General features: G+C 41.1%; 1 protein-coding gene and 1 non-coding gene across 2 annotated transcripts in view; both read left to right on the top strand.

Annotated features, from left to right (window-relative positions):
- Window positions 1-23,923, top strand: part of GPC3 (glypican 3) — a 459,188-nt gene that overhangs the window by 16,631 nt on the left and 418,634 nt on the right. Inside the window, exon 2 of the mRNA XM_061408363.1 lies at window positions 15,830-15,991. Coding sequence (XP_061264347.1) covers window positions 15,830-15,991 — 162 coding nt within the window. The remainder of the gene's footprint in view (window positions 1-15,829; window positions 15,992-23,923) is intronic.
- TRNAG-CCC (transfer RNA glycine (anticodon CCC)) lies at window positions 12,164-12,236 on the top strand. Its single transcript has one exon. It is a non-coding gene; the product is annotated as a tRNA-Gly (tRNA).

Raw genomic sequence — 23,923 nt, 5'->3', positions numbered from 1 at the left:
GTGCATTTTCAGGGGTTAATTTTCATGACAATTGTGTATCCCCTCCCCACCTACAACCCAACCCCCACCCCTGAAGAAATTCTGCTATCTATTAGGGCTTTGATCTCCTCACATTTGCAAAAAGCACACTTAAAAAATATATAAGGATGATGCTGGAATAACTGGATCTAGAGGAAATTTAAATATATTCAGATTCATGCTCATTACACAACTTTAATTTAGCATTTATAATAGCCTTGTCATATTCTTCAGAAAATCATCTGCCTGACTTTGCCAGACTTGGTTTTCTGCCCTGAATGAAAAACTGAAGATCAGCAAAACTGGAGCCTAACTATCCCTATTCTATTCCATTTCTCGAAAAAAAGAAAAGAAAGGAAAAAAAAAATGAAAGAAAAAGAAAAATTCTCACAGGTCATCTAGTGCATAGTGAGGTGAGGAAAAACCTTAAAAAAAAAAAAAGAGCTCAGGCTGCCTTCACATCTGCTATTCATTCCCACTGGTGTGACTTCAATTCAACAAGTTTTTATTGAGCACCTGTGCTGGGGGCGGTGCTAATAATCATTAACATTTATTGAGCCAGGCGCTGTGCTAAACCCTTTATGGGCAACATCCCATTTAATCTTTACAATAGAACTACCAGGTGGGTATGATTTCTCCCATTTTACAGATAAGGAAACAGAGGCTTACAGAGGTTTAGTGACTTGTCCAAGTTTGAATAACCACAAAATGAATTAAATCTACTTAGGCTGGTTTAAGAGCCATGTTCCTAATCACTACTCTTGTGATGGGCTCAGCATTTCTGGGGATTATTTTTGAAACCAGTTTTGAGAATCCAGTATATGTTAGATACTAGGGGTTTGAAGTAAAACAACAACAACTCTACTCTCTGTTCTTGATGGGGGAGGCAGACATGGAGACAGATGAGGACCAGGCTTGGAGGGGTCTCTGTATCTGTTGAGGGTAAGGAGGAGGGCATGGGAAGAGCAAAGGCTTGAATCTGTGGGAATGCTGCATCCCAAATGTAGCTCAGCAGACAGGGGTCATGGGCATTTGATTTTCCTGTTCAGTGAAGGTTATCATCTCTGGGTTGATCTGCCTCAGTGATTGCATTAAATGGTTTCCATCACTGCCCTAGTTGTCTGTAGCATCAGCTACCTTGAGCACCTATACTCTTTAGATATACATGCAGGGTCAGCGTGGTTTGGGGAGAATTGGCCCCATAGTTCCCATATTGTTTCTACTTTATTTCAGTTCTTTCTTTTAAGAAAGTAAAAATTAAATGGGGCAGATATTCCCGAATCAAATTACTGTGGTCTCAAGAGCTGGTGGCTTTCTGAAGGCAGGTCATATAAGACTAGCAGCTCACAGGGAGGTCCTAGATCCAGGCTTAGTTCGTTCAGCTTGATCTGGAGCCCTCCTGGCACTGCCTCTCGGAGCCCACACTGGGCTCTAGAGAGCTCTGTATCTGAATCATCCTTAGCCAGACAGGAGAATGAAGTTACTATTAGCAATTTTTGAGTTTTTCAGTGAAATCCTGGAATGAGAAGGCCAATCCCCAAATCACCTGTTTGGGTAATTTATTTTTGTTTTTAGTAGCTCCTGAAGAAAGCAAGGAGGAAAAAAGTCACTACTGAGCATCACGGAACCATCTTTTATGTGTTGCAGTAATAACTTAAAATTTCCTCAGTTTTTGGAAACATTTAGTTCAGGGCAAAGTGAATTCACCAACATGTATGTGTGTGTTTGAAACAATATTCTTTAGTTTCCAATCTCAGCTTACTCCAAACTCATGTCTCCAAGTTTCTTATAGCTGATTTGCTCGCCAACTCCCCTCCCATGCACTTTCACCTTCATTAAATCTCTTCCACAGAAGGGGTTGCCACCAAGTCTAGACTTCAGTAACACACAAGAGGAGGGCCAATTAGTGAAGATTTTGATTCATATTACATGAGAGTCGGGGGAGGAGGAGGGGGAGGAGGAAAATGTGTCCTTCCCAGTCCTTCAGATACTAAAGTTCTAACACAACAGTATGCTGAAGATGTATAAAATTACTGGAGCATTTACACAGCTATTCCCCAAGATGGCATAAATGCCACAGCACTAGAGCATGTCAGTGTAGACACTCAGATCAGCTGAAGGATAGGAAAAAGGAAAAGATCAATAACGTTGCTTCTCACTAAGGGATCAAGAGTGAGGGTTTGATTTTCTTTTGGTTGCATTTTGCTCAGGTGCAATGTGTCTGTTGTACTAACAAGGCACCCGGCTCCCTTTTCCACAGGTTCCTATCATAGGGAAAGGGGAAAGATAAAATAGAGGGCACAGATTATTTACAGTGGCTGAGAAAGTAATTACAAGGTGCAATGGCTTGAAACTGAAATTTAGGTTAGCCATTAGAGCTGGGAGAAGCATCTTAACAGTAAGGGCAATTGGGCATCGGAAAGATTTGCTTGGGAGCTGGTTAAACAGCATCTCCAGAAGTGCTGGAAGACTAGGGCACCTATAATGTGAAGAAAGACAATGGGATATGCCAGCTGTCTTTGTGGTTGTTCGGTTGCTAATAGCTTAAAACTCTTTTTTCATGTATATGAAATACATCTAATTTATCAGACTTAAGAAAACAAACAGGGATTTCCCTGGAGGTCCAGTGGCTAAGACTCTGCACTCCCCATACAGGGCGCCCAGGTTCAATCCCTGGTCAGGTACCTACATCCCACACTCCCCAACTAAAGAGCCCACACGCTGCAATGAAGATTGAGGATGCTGAGTGGTATAACGAAGACCTGGTACAGCCAAATAAATAAATACTTTAAAAAGATAACAAACACATTTGAGCACTGAGAATGAGGCATTTGGATTAGTCTGAGCACCCTTCTAACAACTTTTCTGTAATATAAGCCAAGGACTAAGGCAATAATATTGTTTTTTGCTTCTGCAAGACGTCTGTTTTATGGCTTGGGACTAATGCTGTTAAAGTGACATTTGGGCTTTGTCAGTAGGACTTCCTCAAGGCTGAACATAAATAAAATTTGTTTTTTTTGTCCCTTTTGATCTTTTTTAAAACTTTCACTTTGACTGTCCAGGTGTTCTGGGTTAACTCCCACCCCCTCTTTCCTGTGCTGAAGGAAGCTCCCACATAAACTCTTTAGATTTGAAGAGAATTAATTACTCAAGAAATGTTGCACTTTAAGACAACACCTGATGAAACTGTTAATCAAAGTAGTAACTCATTCATGATGGAACATTGAGACATTACTAGGCAGATACTTGGGGACTTCCCAGGTGGCTCAGTGGGTAAAGAAACCACCTGCAATGCAGGAGATGCAGGTTTGATCCCTGGGTCGGGAAGATCCGCTGGAGAAGGAAATGGCAACCAACTCCAGTATTCTTGCCTGGGAAATCCCATGGACAGAGGAGCCTGGCGGGCTATGGTTCAGGGTGTTGCAAAAAGTCAGACACGACTGAGCAACTGGCCACACACACATAGGTAGATACTTACAGGTGGTAGAGAGGAGGGTGTACTAGTTTCCTTGGGCTGTCATAATAAACTACCTCAAATTTTGTGGCTTATAACAAGTGAGTTTATTATCTCATAGTTCTGGAGGCCAGAAGTACAAACTCAAAGTATCAGCTGAATTCCCTCCATAGGCTGTAAGAGAATCCTCCCTGTCCTCTTCCAGCTTCTGTTGGCTCCAAGCCTTCCTTGGCTTGTGGCTGCATCAGTCCAGTCCCTGCCTCTGTCTTCACATGGCCTTCTGTTCTTCCTGTATCTCCTCTGTATGTGTGTTGTTCATAAGGACTTGTCATTGGATTTGGGGCCCACCTAGCTAATCCAGGATGACCTCATCTCGAGATCTTTAATTTAATCACATCTTCAAGACCCCTTTTTCCAAATAAGATCACATTCACTGGTTCTAGGGGTTAGGAGGTAGACATCATCTTTTTAGGGGTACCAGTCAATCTACTATAGAAGAGAACTTTCAGGGCCTCTTGAATCATACCAATTTACCAGAGCTTTCTACTCTAAGGGTAGCTTGTTCTAGGGAAGCTTAAATTTGGTTGTAACATTTCAGTGTGTTTCCTGAAGGGGATGTAGGTTCAACTGCTGTTAACCCACTTTCTAAATGGGAGTGAAATGACTTACCTAGTCATGCTGGATCAGAAGAAGAGTTCTGAAACAGAGTAGGCTACCATATTATTATTCACCATGGACTTGGTGTCTTAACTCTTGGCCTTATTGGGTTGGATTTTTCTCATAAAAATATATCTTTTTCTAAACACTTTAGCCATAAGAAGGCAACTATTGCTTATTAACCACTTGAAAAACCTTTCAGATCCTTTTCAGGGGATCTGTAGGGTCAGGGTGGTTGGTGTGTTTTCAGTCTAGTTTTTGTGGTTTGCAGAAACATCAGGTACAGGGATTTTACAAACCAGAGACATCTGTGAAGCAAAAGGTTGCTTTTTCAGGGTTAGGTATACTGAGTCTTGATCTTCCCTGGTGGCTCAGTGGTAAAGAATCTGCCTGCAATGCAGGAGCTTCAGGAGACATAGGTTCAATCCCTGGGTCGGGAGGATCCCCCGGAGAAGGGAATGGCAACCCACTCCAGTATTCTTGCCTGGAGAATTCCATGGACAGAGGAGCCTGGTGGGATACAGTCCATGGAGTTGCAAAGAGTTGGACACGACTGAGTGACTAAACAACAATTCTTAATCTAGAATGGGCTCAGTGATTATCGATTAACCTATAGTTGGAAACTTAGACTCTCAGACCGGAAATTATCTATGCAGTCATCTAGTGAGGCCCAGATTTGAAAAGGTTTTGGTTGAGTTATAATAACACTTTAGTCATGATACAGAGGGTTCTTTCTTCTCCCCTGCCCCAGTGTGATTTCATGCACAGGGGGAATGGCCTAGCACTTAGATTGGGCCTAGGTTGTTGAAATTCTCAGCTATGCTTCAGGTCTACATGTTTGAAGATTGTATCTGAAAAATAAAAATTATACATCTCCTAAAATATGGGCTCTCTGCTACTTATCTGAGTAGAATAGCAATTAGTGAAAGAGCGACTTGGGGAGACAGGAAAATTGCCTTGGTTTAGTTCTTCTGGCAGATTTCTAAAGATTCTTTATCCCAATTGGTATATCCTCCACCCCTATTTTGTTTTTATTAGGGTTTTCCCCTGTTGAAGTAATATAGGTGGGTGGGAGGAGGGTGCAGGGAAGAGAAGAGGGGAAAAGAGGAGGAGAGAGAGATCTCCATTTTGGGCCCTGAGCACTCTTCATTTTCTCTGGAATACTGTTCTACAAGTTGCTCTGCTGCTGCTGCTGCTGCTAAGTCACTTCAGTTGTGTCCGACTCTGTGCGACCCCATAGACGGCAGCCCACCAGGCTCCCCTGTCCCTGGGATTCTCCAGGCAAGAACACTGGAGTGGGTTGCCATTTCCTTCTCCAATGCATGAAAGTGAAAAGTGAAAGTGAAGTCGCTCAGTCGTGTCCGACTCTTAGCGACCCCATGGACTGCAGCCCACCAGGCTCTCCGTCCATGGGATTTTCCAGGCAAGAGTACTGGAGTGGGGTGCCATTGCCTTCTCCACAAGTTGCTCTAGTAGCATCAATTGGTCTGACCTAGTTCCTTTAAAATTGAACTCTCTTGACGTTCTGGCATTGGTTCCAAGTCAAAGGGGAGGGCGTGAAGCCCAAACCTCAGTGAGCCCCTTGAGATACAAAGATGAGTCAGTTAAGGAACTTAAATCTAGCAAAGATAAGGCATGCAAATATAACCATGATGCAAGTTACACAGTGTGAGAAGTGTCTGTGTAAAGGATGTGGAGTGCTGTGGGAATTCAAAGGGTAGACAGCTTGTGGAGGATGGAGGACATCTCTGCTTCCACGAACACTCTTTCCTGTGAGAATCCAATCCAAAGATAACTCAGAGTCAGTGATACCTCAGTAAAGCTGGAAAAAGTATTTAAAAAGACAACAAAACAAAAAGTAGCCAAAGATAACTAGGAATCATCTTGTGGCAGGGCTCATATCACTCCTCCTCATCTGGCCCCAGCCACTTTGCACCAGCTCACTTTTGCCTCTAGCCTTACCAGTTTGCTGGGCAATGCCTGAGTATGCCACCCCTTTCACACCCCTGAGCACTTGCTCTGTTTTAAGAAGGAGAAGGATGTAGATGTATATGTTAGCAACATCTCTCTAGGGCTTAGATGGAAGAGCGTGTAGAGGCAGGAAGGCCAGTTTGGGGGCTGTAATAGTTTTCCAAGTGAAAAGAGGTGAGGAAATGAGGCAGAGATGGAAAGAAGGGGAATGATGAGGGATTTTTTAAAAAGCAGAATCAGTAGGAGCGGGCTTCCCTTGTAGCTCAATTGGGAAAGAACCTGGCTGCAATGCAGGAGACCCGGATTTGATTCCTGGGTCAGGAAGATTCCCTGGAGAAGGAAATGGCAACCCACTCCAGTATTCTTGCCTGGAAAATCCCATAGACAGAGGAGCCTGGCGCGCTACCGTTCATGGGGTCGCAAGAGTTGGAGACGACTTAGCTATAACCAGTGACAGTTGGCTATAGGGGGAAAAGGTGAATGAGATGTCCTGAGTGATCTAGAGGTTTCCTGTTAGTTTGGGAGTCCATTTCCTGGACCAGTCTGTGAACTCCAGGGCAGAGACTATGCCCTGTTCATTATTGTATTCCTTGAGTTGGGCAGAGACCCTAGCTCAGAGTAGGCATTCAGTGAATGTTGGATGAATGAATTGTTCACCACTTTGGCAGGCTGCATGTAATCAGTGAATTTGTATTCCCAGAGCACATGTTGATGGCTGGTTGGCAATGTGGTCCAGAAAGAACCTCTTTGTGGGAGAGTGTAGCAATCAAGGGATTCAGCCTTTACTGGGCATGAAATGATACGCAATTAATTGACAGTTGGCAGTAGAGATAAAGGTAATTCGTTCTTTAATTCTCAGGCTTAGAGAATGGCTTATCTCCAGGGTTGCTTTAAACTCCCAGTACTCCAGTGTGGTAGCGACATTTTTGGCCTGCCTTTTACAGAGGCAGAATCTGTGGCGGCCCCAGGCATGATCTTTGATTTAAAGTCTGAGCTCGTGATACCCAGGTGTGCCCTCTGCAAGGTCATGTTCTTTCAGGCTAAATAATAGAAGAATAACCTTCATCTGGGTTCCCTAAGACAATTTCTTCTACCAGCAATTCTCACTTCCCCATTGGTTTCAAATGCAGCCATTTCTTTCATCTGTATTCCTATCTTGATTAGTAAGAAATTAATGAGCGTGTAAGATTTGATTTAGATAATGATTAATTAGGGGAAAAGGCACCGTTCTAACAGCAAGTCACTATTATATGCTAAGGAAATTAGTTAATATTTTTGGATGGCAAATTGACTTGTCCTCTGTTTAAAAAAAAACCTTTTAAAAATGGTTGATATGTTTTTTTTTTTTTTTGGTTCATTAGTAGAGCAATCTGCACTTAATCCTTTGGATAATTCAAATAGGCATCTATTATTTTCCCAATAAGTCATGAAGCAACCAGTTTTGGATATCATTCATTTCTTTGCTTAATATTACTTTAATGGTAATATTGCATTATTACTTTTAGCACAACATACTTTTGTTAGCAAAAAAGTCTGCTGTTCATAAAGCAGACCTTGGCAATAAAATATGTCAAATCATCACATACACACACACACACACACATACATATATATATGGAAAAGATTTCAATTTTCATTGTTACTGAGCCCTGACGATTTATTCTCTTCTGTTGCTGTTTGAATATGTTCTATCTGCTTTTAGAAAAGTATGAGGATAAAGGTCTGCATTAATATTTCTTCTGTTCTTTAGTGTGTTTTTAAATGTGATTTTTGACAATTTATGGTCATTAGCTAAAATTGCAGTGTAGTAAAATAAACCAATATGTAGAACATAATAAAGGTAATTAGAGAATCAGAGGGCTGGAAGTGACCTTGAGGGGTTATTTCGCCCATTTCCCAACTTCAAGCTTTAAGACTAATCTTCCTAGACAGCACCCTTCATCATATTATGCCTCTGCTTGAGACTCAACGGGGTTCTTTATTGTCTGTACAGTCAAGCTCATAGTCTTTTAACTCCATTCCAGGCCTTTCAGACTCTGGCCCCTCTTGTCTGGTAAGCTAGCTACACCCCAGATTCTAGCTTTTCTCCAGACGGGTTAGACTTGCCCCACTATTCCACTCGTGCCAAACACATTTCGCCCATTGGCCTCATCTTTTACTGTTTAGCTTAAGCCCCACCTCCTCTTGGAAGTCTTGTTTGACCCCTAGAGCCTCTGGTGAGCATTTACTTATATAGCAAATGTTGTCTATATTTCATATTTTAAAAAATCAACTGTATTGAAATATAATTTACAAATAACAAAGTACATTTTGAGTGAAGAATTTACTGAGTTTTGACAAATTTATATACCCATGTAACTACCACCCCGATTAAAATATAGACTATTTCCATTCCCTCAGAAAATATACTGCATATTTTTTCACCTAACCATATATCAGCTTTAACTGTTCTCTAGCTATTTTTGTGTGTGAAAGTCTGGTCTCTTAGCATGAATTTATTTTTTGTTTATTTTAATTTTACTTAACATATATTGAATATTTACCTTGTATCAAGTAGTAGGCTAAGAGCTTCATATGCATAGTGTTACTCAGTCCTTGCAACAACTTCGCGGGGTAAGTGCTGTCGATAATAAGGATTGAAAAAGCATGTATAGGTTAAATAATCCATCTTTGCTTGCAAGCTGGTAAGTGGTGGGGCTTAGGACTGAATTGTAAACTACTTGACCAGAGGGGCCATAAGTGTTTTGCTCCTTCCTGCCTACTAGTGTCTTACAATGATGTAAGGCCGTTAAAACTTAACTGACTTAGAATAAAATCCAATAGAACAGATGCATTTAAACAGCCTCATACACAGTGTTCACTGTCCCCTTCCAATTAGAGACCAGGCTTAGGCCTGGAATGGGGTCTCCAAGTGAATGTGGCACTGACATCCTGGTACTGACAGAGGTAGCTAAGGGAATCCAGAGCAGTCTAAAATGTCAAGTCTTTGAATGGAGCTAAAGAAAGACCAAGAACTAGGCCCGAAGGAAAGAGTCTGTGTTATTGGGCCAAGAAGGTAAGGCTGGGGAACTTCACTGCTGGGCCAGGAGCTAAGACTCCATGCTCCCAATGCAGGGGGCCCAGGTTCAGTCCCTAGTTGGGGAACTAGATTCCACGTGCCACAACGAAGAGTTCGTATACTGCAAGTAGAGATCCTGAATGTAACTAAGACCCAGCACAGCCAGATAAATAAATAAAAGAATGCAAGGCCATAGGTAGCCAAACCTAAGAGATCCCTTTACACAAGAGGACACAGGAGGGAGCCTGCTGTGGACTTCTTGCTATTTAGCCTCTGGAAGGGGAAGCAACTGGTAAAGGTGCCCAGCTTGGATACACATGGGAATAATCCTCCAGAGAAGAGCTTCCATAACTCAAATATCCATTCTCAGTTGGAAGACCCAGAGCTGGACCCAATGTGCAAGCAAGACATTGTCTCAAAATAACTAGGAATAAATTACTTCATAGCTCCTTCAAGTGAAGCATCTATTTGTGAATCTTCAAGGTGTTTGGAAATTGATTTTTATGGAATTTAAAAATATTTTTCAGAGATCAAAGTTAAGCATACAGATGTAACATTTTCAGGGTTGTCTATCTCCACCCCTCCATTTTCGATCAGACAGAAAGTTCTTTTCTAGTGCTCTCAGTCTGCAGCCCTCATTAATCACTGCTACATGCACAGGGCTGGCTGAGATCGACAGAGCATCCCAAAGGAGATGGGAGTCATTCTCTGCTCTTCAGGAACTGAAAATCTAGGAGAGGAGATTATAGTATGAAGGTACTTTTTAATCCTCCAAAATAAATGGGAACTAGCAGCCCCATAATGACTTTAATTTTTTTTTTTTTTTTTAGCATCTGGGAATGCAAGTTATTAAGCCCTAAAGAGTTGAACCTTTGTGACTCATTTGAATAGTCAATTGCTAAGTCTTCTCCTTATCTCCATCCCATGCTATACTGCTTGTCTCTAGTCCCATTTCCCAGCTGAATTCCATTTTTACAAAAAAAAAAAAAAAAAAAAAAAAGAACACCTCTTTGACGAGTGTGGCCTGCGATTACTTTTCTTTCCCACCTAATAAAGGAGCACTTTCCCCTGGACCTTCTTTTGTTCCTGACATACTTAAGGAATGCTTTGCTACTTACTACGTCTTTTGTAGGTTGCATCTTATTTTGAATTGGCCTTTCTGCTTTTATTCACACAAGTGTGTACCAGTTCTCAGTGTGCCTCCTTAGTCATCTGCCCTGGGTTTTACATTGTATTCATCCCACTTGGCATTTGGTTCCCAGAGTAATTCTTTGTTTTGTTGATGAGGATTCCTCTCTAAATTCTTTCTGTCTTTCTTTCTGTTTTGTGCATTCTTTCTGTCTTGTTTCTTTCCTGTGCTTGTTCATGCATTAAAATGATTGTATTTCATTGTTGTCATTTAATTTAGGTATGTCTAGCTCTCCTGGCCCACTGTTCCTTATGCTGTCATGTGCGGAGGCTTATTTTAACCTGGCCTGTGAGTTATTTGAAATTTACTTAAAAGAAATGTTTTTCCCTTTGGCATTTATTTTTCTCCTTTGTGGTTTGGAAATCCTGAATTCTTATCAGTTTAGAGATGTTTTATTTCCTCCAATCTATAGCTCACTCTTAGCCCCCAGATCAATTGTACTGGTTTATTGATTAACCAGGCAGTGATAAGTTGGAGGGAGGATAAATATTGCTATATATACATTTCTTATATTTGGATATAATAAGTACCTTTCTTCATGACATCTGACATGTTTTCCCATAAGTTCTCATTTAAGATTTTAGTCCTTTAAAGATTTTGGCTAAACAAATTCTTGAGGTAGTGGGAGTCTGTACAATGATGAGACTTGATCAACTCAGGGAACGGTTACCCCTATGCTTGCTCTAAGTTACTTTGTGAATTATCATATTAAGGCAAACCAAATTGAGGTCATGGTAATTTAAAGAGCCATTCCTGGGCTTCTGTTGGTACATCGAGTGGCAGTTTGTTACCTTATAGTAAGGTGCTCAGGGTACTTCACAAAGAAAAACTATGAGCCCTATTATATTATGACTCCCACTGGTTAGAGCTGGTGGGAGAAAAGCAGTACTAACAGCCACCCTTCCAAATAAACTCCAGCATTCTTGAAAACTGGAAATCTTCACCAGTGATGAAACACCGGTTTAGAAACACAAAGAGTTTATTGATAACATTTAATTTTAAGAGTGTATGCAAATAAAGGTATTTTAAACACACATTACTTAGGTATCAATTTACTAAGAAAATAAATTAAACCTTGCTAAATGGACAGGAACTTGGTATACGGAAATTGCCTGCTATGTAGGATTTTTCATATCTACACATCAGTCTCAACTACCCTTGTTTAACTCTAGATTAACCACATGTCCCCAAGGGGACTCTTTCCTTTCTTGGTCCAGTAAACTGTGTCAGTTTCTGCTTTTAGAAAAGCATTACATTTTGTAACTTCATATAGAAAGAACACCATGAGCTAGAGAGCTCTGTTTTATTTTTTCTTTTTTCCTAAGATAATAATAAAGCCTTTGAGCTTAGACCCTATTAAAATTGGTTTAAGGCTTGTACATGAGATTGACATTTATAGGAGATAAATCTGAACTCTGTGTCTCCAGACCCCAAACTGTATTTTGACACATTAAATATCACCTTTCCATCCAGTACTATAAATCGCAGTGCTGGATTAGGGTCGGTGATACATGTTATCTGTGCTCTCCTTCACTACTTTTGTCAGCAGCTCCCTTGAGGAGGGGAAAGTGGAGAGGTTGGAGTCAATACAGTGAACTCCAACAGTGATCTTATGTGAGGTTGAACTTGATTAATTTCATTCCTAAATTAACAAAACTTGGACACATACATTAAGGTCATGATTAACTGGAATTCATAGGGAAATGAGACATTGTAATAATCAATTTTCTGGTAACTTATGGCTAATTAATCCCCCCCACTGAAAACAACACCTCAGATGTTGAAAAGCTGTCTAAAATGTCTGAATATGGGGACTTCCTTGGTGGTCCAGTGGCTAAGACTCTGCACTCCCAATGCAGGGGGCCCAGGTTCAATCCCTGGTCAGAGAACTAGATCCCACATGTCACAACTAAAGATCCCACATGCTGCAATGAAGATCGAAGATCCTGCGTGCAGCAACTAAGACCCAACGTAGCTAAATAAAATATAAATATTCTAAAAAGAATGTCTGAATATGCTTTCTAGCCTCACTTCAGTACGATTTGATGTTTATTATGAAACTGTACTTTGCCAGGACTTCCCAGGTGGCACAATGGTAAAGAACAGGCCTGCCAATGCAGGAGATGCCAGAGACATGGGTTTGATCCCTGGGTTGGGGAGATCCCCTGGAGAAGGGAATGGCAACCCACTCCAGTATTCTTGCCTGGAGAATCACATGGATGGAGGATCCTGGTGAGCTACAACTCATGGGTTTGCAAAGAGTTGAATATGACTGAACACACATGCACTTAGGTTACTTTGCCAACCACCTCATGGAACTTTGGGGGTGTGCCCCCTCTGGGGGATATCCCATATATGTGTTTTGTCAACCCAGCTAATGATGTTGCTTTATTGCACTCATTTATATGCACTAGGTATTCATCTCTTAACCCCTTTAGACAGTCCACGTTTTTCCTGTTGAAAGCTGCACAGTGCTTGGCACATAGAAGATATGTTAGCCTGGGTCCTCTGAGAAGCAGATGTTAACTAGATGTGCAAGAAATTTATTGGGGAAAACACTGGGGAAGGAAATGAGCAGGGAATTGAAGGATGCTGGAGAAGCCATTTGACTGTGGTGTAGGTCTGACCCCTGTAGAGGGGAGAGGGAAGGAAGGAGGATTGAGTAGAAAGAATGTAAACTGCAGGGCTGTTTTAAGGAAGTTTTGTCAAGGTCAGTGGGGAGTCCTCAAGCCAAAATGCCTGTCAGCACCTTTGCCATGCTCAGTCATTGGCTGGGAGCAGCCCCTAAGGATTGTGGCGTAGGTATAACATGGCAGTGAATGCAGAGTGCAGCAGCTGGGGTCGTTAGTTATACACCCTGCGGCAGAAGGTCTGAGATGCCCATATTCATGGCCACTACAGAAGGAGCTCAACAAATGCTTATTGAAGGGAAAGTTTGAGAAAAACAGGAATTACAGAAGAAGGGGATTTGACTTAAATATTCATTGAGCCCTAATATTTGCTAGTACTGGTGGAGGATATAAAATCATGGGACTCCCTCCTGGTTCTCGCTTCTCCTCAAATGTCACCTTGTGAAAGAAACCATCCCTGATTACCCTATATAAATAGAGTCATCCCTGCAGCCACTACATCCCCTATGTCCCTTAGTTTGTTCCTTAAACATTAAAAAAATCAGCAGCTTTATTGAAGTTTAATTGACATACCACAAATATTTTAAGGGTACCCTTTGACAATTTGACATATGCCTTCAGCCATGAAACAGTCATCACAATCAAAATAACGAGCATACCAATCACTCTCCCAAATTTCCTCACTCTCACCCCCTCCTTGCCCTCCGACTCTCCCAACAACCACTGAACTGCTTTCTGTCACTATGAATTTTCACTTTCTAGATGGAAACATACAGTTCAGTTCAGTTCAGTTGCTCAGTCGTGTCCGACTCTTTGCAACACCCTGAATTGCAGCACGCCAGGCCTCCCTGTCCATCACCAACTCCCGGAGTTCACCCAGACTCATGTCCATCGAGTCGGTGATGCCATCCAGCCATGTCATCCTCTGTCGTCCCCTTCTCCTCCTGCCCCCAATCCCTCCCAGCCTCAGTCTTTTCCAATGAGTCAACTCTTCGCGTGAGGTGGCCAAAGTATTGGAGTTTCAGCTTCAGCATCAGTCCTTGCAATGAACACCCAGGACTGATCTCCTTTAGGATGGACTGGTTGGATCTCCTTGCAGTCCAAGGGACTCTCAAGAGTCTTCTCCAACACCATAGTTCAAAAGCATCAATTCTTCAGCGCTCAGCTTTCTTCACAGTCCAACTCTCACATCCATACATGACCACAGGAAAAACCACAGCCTTGACTAGACGGACCTTTGTTGGCAAAGTAATGTCTCTGCTTCTGAATATGCTGTCTAGGTTGGTCATGACTTTCCTTCCAAGGAGTAAGCGTCTTTTAATTTCATGGCCGCAATCACCATACAGTAGGTAATATTAAAATCAGGTTTCTTTCACCTAGCATGATGTTTTGGGGGGTTCAACCGTGTGGTGGCATGTATCAATAGTTTATTTCTTTTTATGGCTGAGTAGTATTCCATTGTATGTATATACCACAGTTTGTTTTCCCTTTACTTAGTGTTTTTTTTAATCTGTAGCATTTATCACTACTTGACCTTACATATGCAGTTTGTTGCCTCCCAGAATATAAGCTCCACAGAGGCAGGGTTGTTACAGGACTGCTATATATCCACAGTGCTTGGCACATAGTGGATACCCAATAAAACATTTGTTGAATGACTCTTACTCCCACAGCTTCAATTTTCTTTCACATACTGATGAATTCCAGGGATACAGGAATGTGTTGAGTCACCAGTGAAGAGCAGAAAACAGAAAAAGGGGTTTTTATCATTGAAAAACTTGGTAGATGGTAATTGTTAACTGAGATACAGAATGCAGGAGACTTTGTGCTTGTGCTTCTGGGATATATTGAGTTCAGTTTGGGGTATGCTGAATTTGAGATTCCCATAGAGTAGTTTGAAAATGTGGGATTTGGGAGCTGAGAAGAGAGGTAAAGTCAGGATTAGAGAGTTCAGCAATCATAGGAGTTATATCAGATCATCAGGGTTGAGAGAGAGAGAGAATGAGAAAGGGAGTCAACAACATTTATGTGTTAGGCAGAAGAATAGGAAGCAAGAAAAGACAGATAAGAATAGCCATAGCAGTAGGAGGGTGTATGTGGGTGTATGGGGATGTGTGGGCTCAGAGTAGGTTCACTAAAGCAAGGAATGGGGAGAATTTTAAATAGGGATTGGTTTACTGTGAGGACTGCAAAGTGTCACATTGAGTAAGGACTGAGAAGAAAAGGTTCTGATTCCCTAATTTTGGAATAATCGAGAAGATGATTCATTTGGAAAATCTTTATCAAGATACAAAAATAAAAAAGGCATTATGTATCCTTTGGGAGGTGGTGAAGAGGTGGCTCAGAAATTCAGAGGAACAAGAGTTTGGCATTTGTGATAGAGCTAGAATTGTTGGGGTTGTAAGGGATTTTGGTGATTGTCTGTATGCTAATGTTAGAAGCATGGGATTGGCCAGACATACATTTCACTTGGAAATCATAACTGGAAGTTTGAAAATTGCTTCTTGGTTGTGTTCTCATTCATAAATTATAGTCATGAAAAAGAAATTGTAGGAGTGAAGACTGATCTTTTAACAGGCAAATTAAATATTGGTGTTCAATGACGTATACTTTGTGCTATAAATTAGTTTATGCAGAATTTATGAGTCAAACCTAGGCAATAAGTTCTCACGGTTATTCAAAAGATTCAGTCATAAGGATAACTGGGAGAAATCAGGGATTATTTAAGATAAACTGTAATTTTAAATAATCAAGATTTTACTGTATTTTAAAAGAAACGCATTGTTTTGCTGTATTTGCCTTGTGTGTGTGACATTCTGCTTACTGAAACATGAAAAACTTACTTGTTTCAGGATCAGATCTGCAAGTGTGTCTCCCCAAGGGCCCAACATGCTGCTCAAGAAAGATGGAAGAAAAGTATCAACTAACAGCACGATTGAACATGGAACAACTGCTTCAGTCTGCAAGTATGGAGCTCAAGTTCTTAATTATTCAGAATGCTGCAGTTTTCCAAGGTGAGTTCTGGGCATCATTTGAGATGTGCTGTGCAATGGCATCATTCTTCGGGCACTGGGCTTTTCACATGCTAAGTATAATTTAGAAATTACCATTCCAGTATTAATGCTTGATATAAAAACCTCCCAATGAGAGATTCTGGTTAAGGAAAAACATGGTTTTTAGAGAAGCCACATTACAGTCTTTGGGAAGGTGGGTATTGTCAAAAATCATTGTCCAAGGATATTCTGTTTACCTGTATGGAAAGGATATAAATCTCTGAAGAAAGAGTAAATGGTACTTTTTCTCCACTAGCCCATTAAACTTGTTTAAAACACAAAAAAGTTTACTTAAATACCAGTTTTCTGCACAAGTTAGTTGGATATTTGTGGAACATGCACAAACTCTTTCTGACCACTGGGACTATTTTCATTTAAGAGGGAGAAACTGGCTTAATGGCTCCACATCTTCTCATCTGTGTGAGTGGCTATCTTTCCTTTCTTTCTGAGTCTCAGTACTTACTATGTGTGTATAAAGGATAGCTAGGAGTGATAGCGAATATGTGTGTAGCGCTATGTGCTAGGTACTCTTGTACGTGTTTTACATATATTAACCCATTTGAGCCTCACAGTAAACCCTTTGAAGTAAGTAGCATTATTGAGTGAAGAATGAGTGAGTGAGTGAAGTCGCTCAATCGTGTCCGACTCTTTGCGACCCTGTGGACTGTAGCCCACCAGGCTCCTCTGTCCATGGGATTCTCCAGGCAAGAATACTGGAGTGGGTTGCCATTTCCTTCTCCAGGGGATCTTCCCAACCCAGGGATCGAACCCAGGTCTCCTGCATTGCAGGCAGATGCTTTAACCTCTGAGCCACCAGGGAAGCCATAGTGGTATGATTAGTTTCCCCATTTTATGGATGAAAACTCAAGGCACAGAGTGGTTAAGTAACTTGCCCAAGGTCACACAACTAATAAATGGGGAAAGTAGGATTTGAACCTAGATAGCCTGACTTGCCGAGCGTTTGCTTCATTACACCACTTTCTGTGAAGGAAAGTTAATTATGGATATTGGAGGTTTCTTCTATCCTTCCTTAAGCAGATGGAATGAGCTGCCTTCTTGTCCCACAAGGAGAGAATTGGGGTCAGGTGAAAAAAGAAAACCACTTCTGACTACTTGACATTCAAACTCTTTTGATTTATGGCACCTTTATAAGAATTAACCTGTTTGAATTGTAAGGTGGGCTGATTATAGCTTATTTTGTCTATTGTAACGAAATACTTAGAATTAGCTACAAAAATTTTTCAAATTAGCTAATAAAACATACGTTCACAACAGTTTCTTGGGTCAAAGCCTCAGGGGACATTGGGCTGATTATATGAAATATAATACAGAAGCTTGAAGTATTTGTTAAAGCTATTTATGCAGTCAGACTCTTGTGAAGAGTTTGTTGAGACTAACAATTTGGCAAAAGAATGAATAATTTAAGCTCATTTTAAAAATACATGTACCATTCATGTACTTCTTAGATTAGTTTTGGAGCTGATCCGTTGGGTGAAAGTGGGGTGATGAGAAGTGATGTGATACCGACAATCGAGTTGAAGGAAGGCTGAATCTTACTCTGTGGGGTGTCAAGGTGCTTTTCTAGAATGTAGTATTTGTGATTTGTTTCATTTCTGGAAAAACCAAGCTCACAGATGTTATCTTGCTACCTTTTCCTGGCCCGGCTGGAGCGGGGTGGTGGCGTGATCACACTGGTATTGTAGTGCAGAGTAAGCTGATGCGGCTGTCCATCTGAGGACCTTGCATGTCAGCATTCATATCTCCATCCAGTTCTGCATTTTGCATGTTGTATTTTCTGCTTCTGGAACAGCACAAGAGCAGGAGAGAAAGTTTTGACAAGATTTTGGATTAGCTTCCAACCATGGCTGCTTTAGAATGGAAGTTGAACATTCGTCATGTGAATAGATGGTGGCGGGGGGTGGACAATACCTATTAGCTGTCCTCTCTCTCTCTCTCTCTCTCTCTCTCTCTCTCTCACACACACACAGACAGAGACATCATTTCTCAAATTGTGGGGACAGGCAGGACAACCCTAGCAAAGGAACCTGGAGACAACTGACGTGTAAACTCATTGCTGCTGCCACCTTCTCAAGGCTGGTGCCTTGCCACCATGTGTACTCATTTGGTATCTGTTTCATTCTGTCTTCTTACTCCTTTCCTGTTTATTTTTTCGAAAAAATAAACCCCAAAAGAAAAAAATAGAACATGGTCCTAGACCTCGAGGCAATTATACCATGCTTGTAGAGACATTGCCCCAAATCCTTTTTGTACGATTGTCCCCTTGTTTGGAGAGACAAGACTGAAATCAGGGACTGCTACAAGATGATGTGTTATTAATTACTGAGAAAAAGAGTATCTCCCCTTTTTTTCTTATAGCTACTTAGTATTCCAATTAATTTAAATTGGGAGCACAGTTGCTTTTTCTCTAAAATACACCCCATCCCCAAGATTCTGATAGAACAATTTATTGAGAAAATTGCTCCAATACTTCACTCCTGTGAAATTTGATGTTAGCTGTTTTCACCACATGAAGTTGAAGAAGGCGCATCTTGATCTTGGCCTACATCCACAATCTCTTTAGGATTCCTTCACTAGTCCACATTGGGGGTATTAAGTAGTGACTGCGTTCTGCAAATATGTGCACAGTTCCACGAGCAATCCTTACTGCCTCGATTTGGAGTTACGTCTTCTTTTGCAGGAAGCCTTTGCCCTCATAAATGAGCCTGGGGTCCTTTGCTGCAGTGGTTAGAATGCTCTACTGCTAATGTTGTTTTGATAATGATTGAAGCATTAAAAAAGTTGTTCTTTATTTTCAATCTTTGCATTGCCTCGTTTCCTAAATTTAATTTACTTTGATGTGCTAAGTAAAATGGGGCAGCACAATCGTTTTTTGTTTCTGCTTAATTAATTCTTTTTGAAAAACCCCTTCACTTAAAGTAGATTTCCTTTTCTCTTTTTCTTCTCCACTACCTAATAATGAGGATGATGATGATGATAATGATAATAATAATAGCGATAGTAACAGTTTGTTAAGTGCCTACTATATGATGCTTACTTTTACATAATTATCTCTCATTCATTTTTCCCAGCAGCCCTATGAAGTTCATACTGTAATCATCTCCATTTTACAGATGAGGAAACTCATTGATGCCCAGCTTTTTCCAAGCCATCATGTGACATGGTTTTCCTTGTTCTTAGTGTGCTTGAGGTAAAACAAAATTAAGAAGTTGCAGGATTTGTGGTCCTTGAGAAGAAAAATGAGATAGAATTCTGAATTTTTCATCATATCTCCACCACCTATTTATCTTCAAGCCTTGGGTTCTGCTTTCTTTGTAGAATTTTAAACTTGTATGGGAAGATCCCCTGGAGAGGGCATGGCAACCCACTCTAGTAGTCTCACATGGAGAATCCCATGGACTGAGGAGCCTGGCAGGCTGCAGTCCATGGAGTCATAAAGAGTTGGACACAGCTGAAGTGACTTAGCACACACACACCCAGGAAATATTTGGGGTATGTCCAGGTGTTTTCTGTATGGTAGAGGATGCCAGTCTTCCCCAAGTTACCACTGACTTGGAGTGAGAATACTCTTCAGAATGTAGCAACACTTTGCTTTTCTGGAAGTTGCCTCTCTCACAACTGGAAGTCTCTCTATCAGAGAGGAGAAATGCTGGGTAAAGCAGAAAACATCTCTGTGCACCTAAAATGAAGCTCCTGCTTAGGTAGTTGACTCATCTGAGAGCTCCTGGGTCCTTGTTCAGAGCCTACTACTGTTCTGCATTTATGCACAGTCTTTACAAACTTGATTTTCTAGTTTTCTAGTCACTAGTAGATAAGCAGTTAACTAGAAGCGTTTTTTGAAAGACTGCCAGAGGGAAGTACATATGAGGAGCAAGAAGTTAACGAGTGACAGTAAGAATAGAGGACATAAAAGTGACTCGAGTACCCATTGAATGTGGCAGCTGGGAGCATCTTATAGAGGCTTATATTGCTACGTGCCTCATAGCCCCTAGGTTATAGTAGATCCAACAACTAATGTCCCTAGTGATGGCTATGAATTGATAGGGAAAGATCAAGTTATGTTCATTTTTTCCCCTGAATATTTCCATTTTGAATGGCTAAAAATATTTTTGGTGCTGAAAGGCGAAGGAGGACATGCTGGACTTGGAGTCAGAAAAATTTAAATTCTGGTTTTTTGTTTATGGGCTTTATGTCTTTGAGTGGTTCTTTAGACTCTAATAGCCTCAGTTTTCTTATCTGCAAAATGGAGACAATAATTACAGTCCTGCTTCCCTCAGGAGTAGAGGTAATATATGCGAAAATGTCTTGAAAACTGTAAAACACTATATGCATGCAGTATTATCTAGACAGTTCATTTTGTGGCTGCTTTACCCCACATGGGCCAGATAAATGATGCATTACCATTGCAGACAGTAACCTAGATAAAGCCGGAGTTCCTGATGTAATTTAACAACTTTTACCAAGTGTAGGTGATGCTGAAGCAGCTCCAGTGCGCAGGTGAGAGAGCACTTAGGCAAAGGACCCTTTGAAAGAGAGGTTTATTTTATGCATTCATAGATATGAAGCTGTGTTGTTTGAAATGCCAATACTTCCATGAGCAATCCTTTTTTAAGCTTCTGAAATCTTCTCGGAAGGCCCCTACCTGGTGTATTTTACACACAAATGGAAGGCTAGATCACAAAGGCACTGCTGTGTTCAGGTCATGTTTTCATTGCATTTTCTGGTCCATTCTACCAGGGCAGAGAGGAAGAAAAACACTGTCTTCATCCAGTGTTGGAAGGCTTTCTCCTACCTGCTCTCCATGGAAGAGACGAATGGGGTGGGGGCAGTGCTTTGCGCTTCTTTTCTTTTTCTGCTCCCTTATTTTCCATTTCCATCTGCTCTTTTTTTTCTGTCAGATTCCTGTCTCTCCCACTCCCCCCTAAATAAAATTGTCCTTGGTTAGAACACCCTTTTCCATCAGCTCAGAGCAATTTCTCCAGTCATTTCTGCTTGAAATAACTGTTTAGGGACATTATTCAAGCAAAGCTTTTTTCCTTCACAGTTAATATGTGACTAAATAATTGCTTGAATGTTGATAAACATGTTTTTGAGATTCAATCATTTGTTAATTTAGTTTTTATAATGTGGTGGGGGTTTTAAGTGAGTACTGAGCAATTTTTCTCCATTTCACACTTTTTTTCCTGCTGCCTAGTCTGACACTTCTGCCCATGCTGAGCTGCAGTGAGTCCTCAGCACAAACTGCGGGCCATTCTGTCACAACCCTTTCTTTTTCAAAAACAACATACAGGAGAAAATAATTACACTGATGTCTAATCAGGACTTAATTCATTTGCCAAGACCAAATATAATAACATTAAACTGACTCAGAGAATTTTAGGAACGCAGACCATGACCATGAGTGAGGTTATATATCCTCAAAAATGTAAATTATTAATCAAACCACTCATCTGTACAGCAAAGCTCTAGTAATCCCATTATAAAAGGGTGAATTTCTCATCAGAGGCCAGAAGATGCTGGCTTTAATTAGTGGACTTTTATGGTGTTGACTCAAAGAGATATTTTGGTTATAAAGTTTTTTAAAAATGTGATTAATTATTAGTACTATTGGAAAAACAATTGGAAACTGGGAGTTTAAAGTTATTTTGGTTTTAAACTAAGAATTTTTTGGATTTAATTCAGTTTCAAAATTCTGTGGCTGTAGCAGAGCCAGAGACGGTTCCGGGTGGGGGGGAGGCATGTGGGTACAGTTGTAAACCTTTCCTGTGCCCGCTATTGATTTAGAAGTCAGTCATTAGACTGAAAACTGTTTAATAAAAGGAGCTTAGAAATATGACTCAGTGGGCAGGTGGGGACTGTCTTGGGCCAAGAGTGGGGTGAGGAGATTGTGCAGATTAACCCTTTACCCCAGCCTGTGCCCCTTGTTTCTGAACTCCCCCCTGGAGCTGCCTTCATCACTGCCCACCTTCTCACTAGTGGGCCTGACAAAGCAAATTAAAGGAAATTGTCCCTGCCCTCTAGAAGCTTCCAGGAAAAATACCACTTTTGGCTGGAGTGATTACTCCCTCCCCTCCCCTACTGGGATTTGTTTACTTTCTGAAAACATATGTTCCTCCTCCTCTTTCTGTCTCACTGAGTTGTACTACCTGATAGCGGAGTAATGAAGCATATGTTCCAGAGATTTGAATTCTCCTGTCAATCGAGTGGAGGTACAAACAATTTGCCTTTAAGCTGGAAGTGGTATCACAGAAATGAAAAACACCTTTCCTTCTATTGACTGTGAGATGCTTCCAGGGGCTGCTGCACACCGTGGTACTCCTCCGTTTGCTGTCTGCTCTTTCATTCAGTCATCAGGTCTTGCTGCTGCTTTCATACTTCCTCCCATCTTTCCCCCACATTCTGTTCCCCTTTGCCTTCCCTAGGTCTCAGTCATCTCATTAATCACATACCATTGCCTTGTAGCTCTGTTTCTCTGATTTTAGTTTCAGGCTCCATCAGCTCACATCCAGGCCACCTGCAAAAGCTGAACTGGGTTTCATGTCTGTGGTCTCCTCCCTTGCTTCTCAGTTCAGCCGTGGAGTATAAGTTCAAGATGGCAGGCTCTGGGATCACTTGGGCTGGGTTTGAATGAGTTTAGGTGGCAGAGGTAGGAGATGTGGAGCTGGTGTGGAGGAGAGAAATTGAAGGCTTTTGCAGTAAGAATCACAAACCTCCTGTCTGAATATGTATTTAAGTCTGTGAGAGATGAATGAAAAATTTCCTGTTCTAAAGTGTTTTACTTATATTATCTCATTTAGACCTCACACCAACCCACAAAGTTGGTACTATTTATTATTAGCCTCATTTTATTGCTGAGGAAGTAGAGGCTTAGAGAGATTAAGTAACTTGTCTAAAGTTGCATAGCCAATAAATACATGGAGCAGACAGGAGTTGAACCTGGACATACAGCTCCAGAGCCTGTGCCCTTAATCACCACGTGTTTTATAGTCACTGTATTTTGTTTCATGGTCAAGGACAATCTCCCCAGTTCTAGCTTTCTTGCATGGGAATTCTATTATATTTAACTAAGTAACATTTGCTGAGCAAGTATCTAGCACGTCTGCAGGCAGGCAGGTATAGGGAATTCAAAGATAAAAACTACTTCACGCCTACTTTCAAATAGCTCAAATTTCAGAAACCAAGACTTTTATACATGAGTATCCTATGAGAAATTCAGTAAAAAAATATTAGCCGGTTTCTCTATAGGGGTTAGGAGTGGATCCAGGGTTTTTTTTTTACATTTATTTATTTTAATTGGAGGCTAATTACTTTACAATATTGTATTGGTTTTGCCATACATCAGGATCCAGGTTTTTTAAGGCTCAAAGGTTACAGAATTTGAAGGCCCTCTTAAAAAAAGGAGACAAATGTGCAAAAACCAAATGCCTGTGGTTCTTCTAGAAGGAGGCTTGCAAGTGCGGGTCCCTGTAGTTTGTTTCATTAACTTCATAGGAAATTCACCTCTGTGTGGGGCTGTGGGGTTGGAAGAGATTAATTTCAACCAGAGGGCAGAGATTCTTGGAAGAGATTGCCTGTATGAATTCTCCAGACAGATGTGGCTCTTGATCAAAGAGAAGGGCCAGTGAGGGAGTTAGGTAAATCAGTACACATCTTTCTGTAAATTTAAACTAAACTTTAAACATTATTAATTGCCTACTAGGTACAAGTCTTTCTGGACTTCCTAGCTAGCCCTTTGGTAAGTAGTTATCCCTTTGGAAAGGGCAAAACACCTAGGCAAGAAGCAGGGGGTGGGGGCGTAATGAGACGGGCACGTGCTCTGGCTTCAGGTAGACTGGAATCTAAGTCCCAGCTCTCCTACCTCCTCTCTTTGTAACC

Source organism: Bos javanicus, chromosome X (assembly GCF_032452875.1).
Source record: "Bos javanicus breed banteng chromosome X, ARS-OSU_banteng_1.0, whole genome shotgun sequence".
NCBI lineage: Eukaryota > Metazoa > Chordata > Mammalia > Artiodactyla > Bovidae > Bos > Bos javanicus.
The sequence above is the reverse complement of the archived record's forward strand: the minus strand, read 5'-3'. Positions and strand labels throughout refer to the sequence as shown.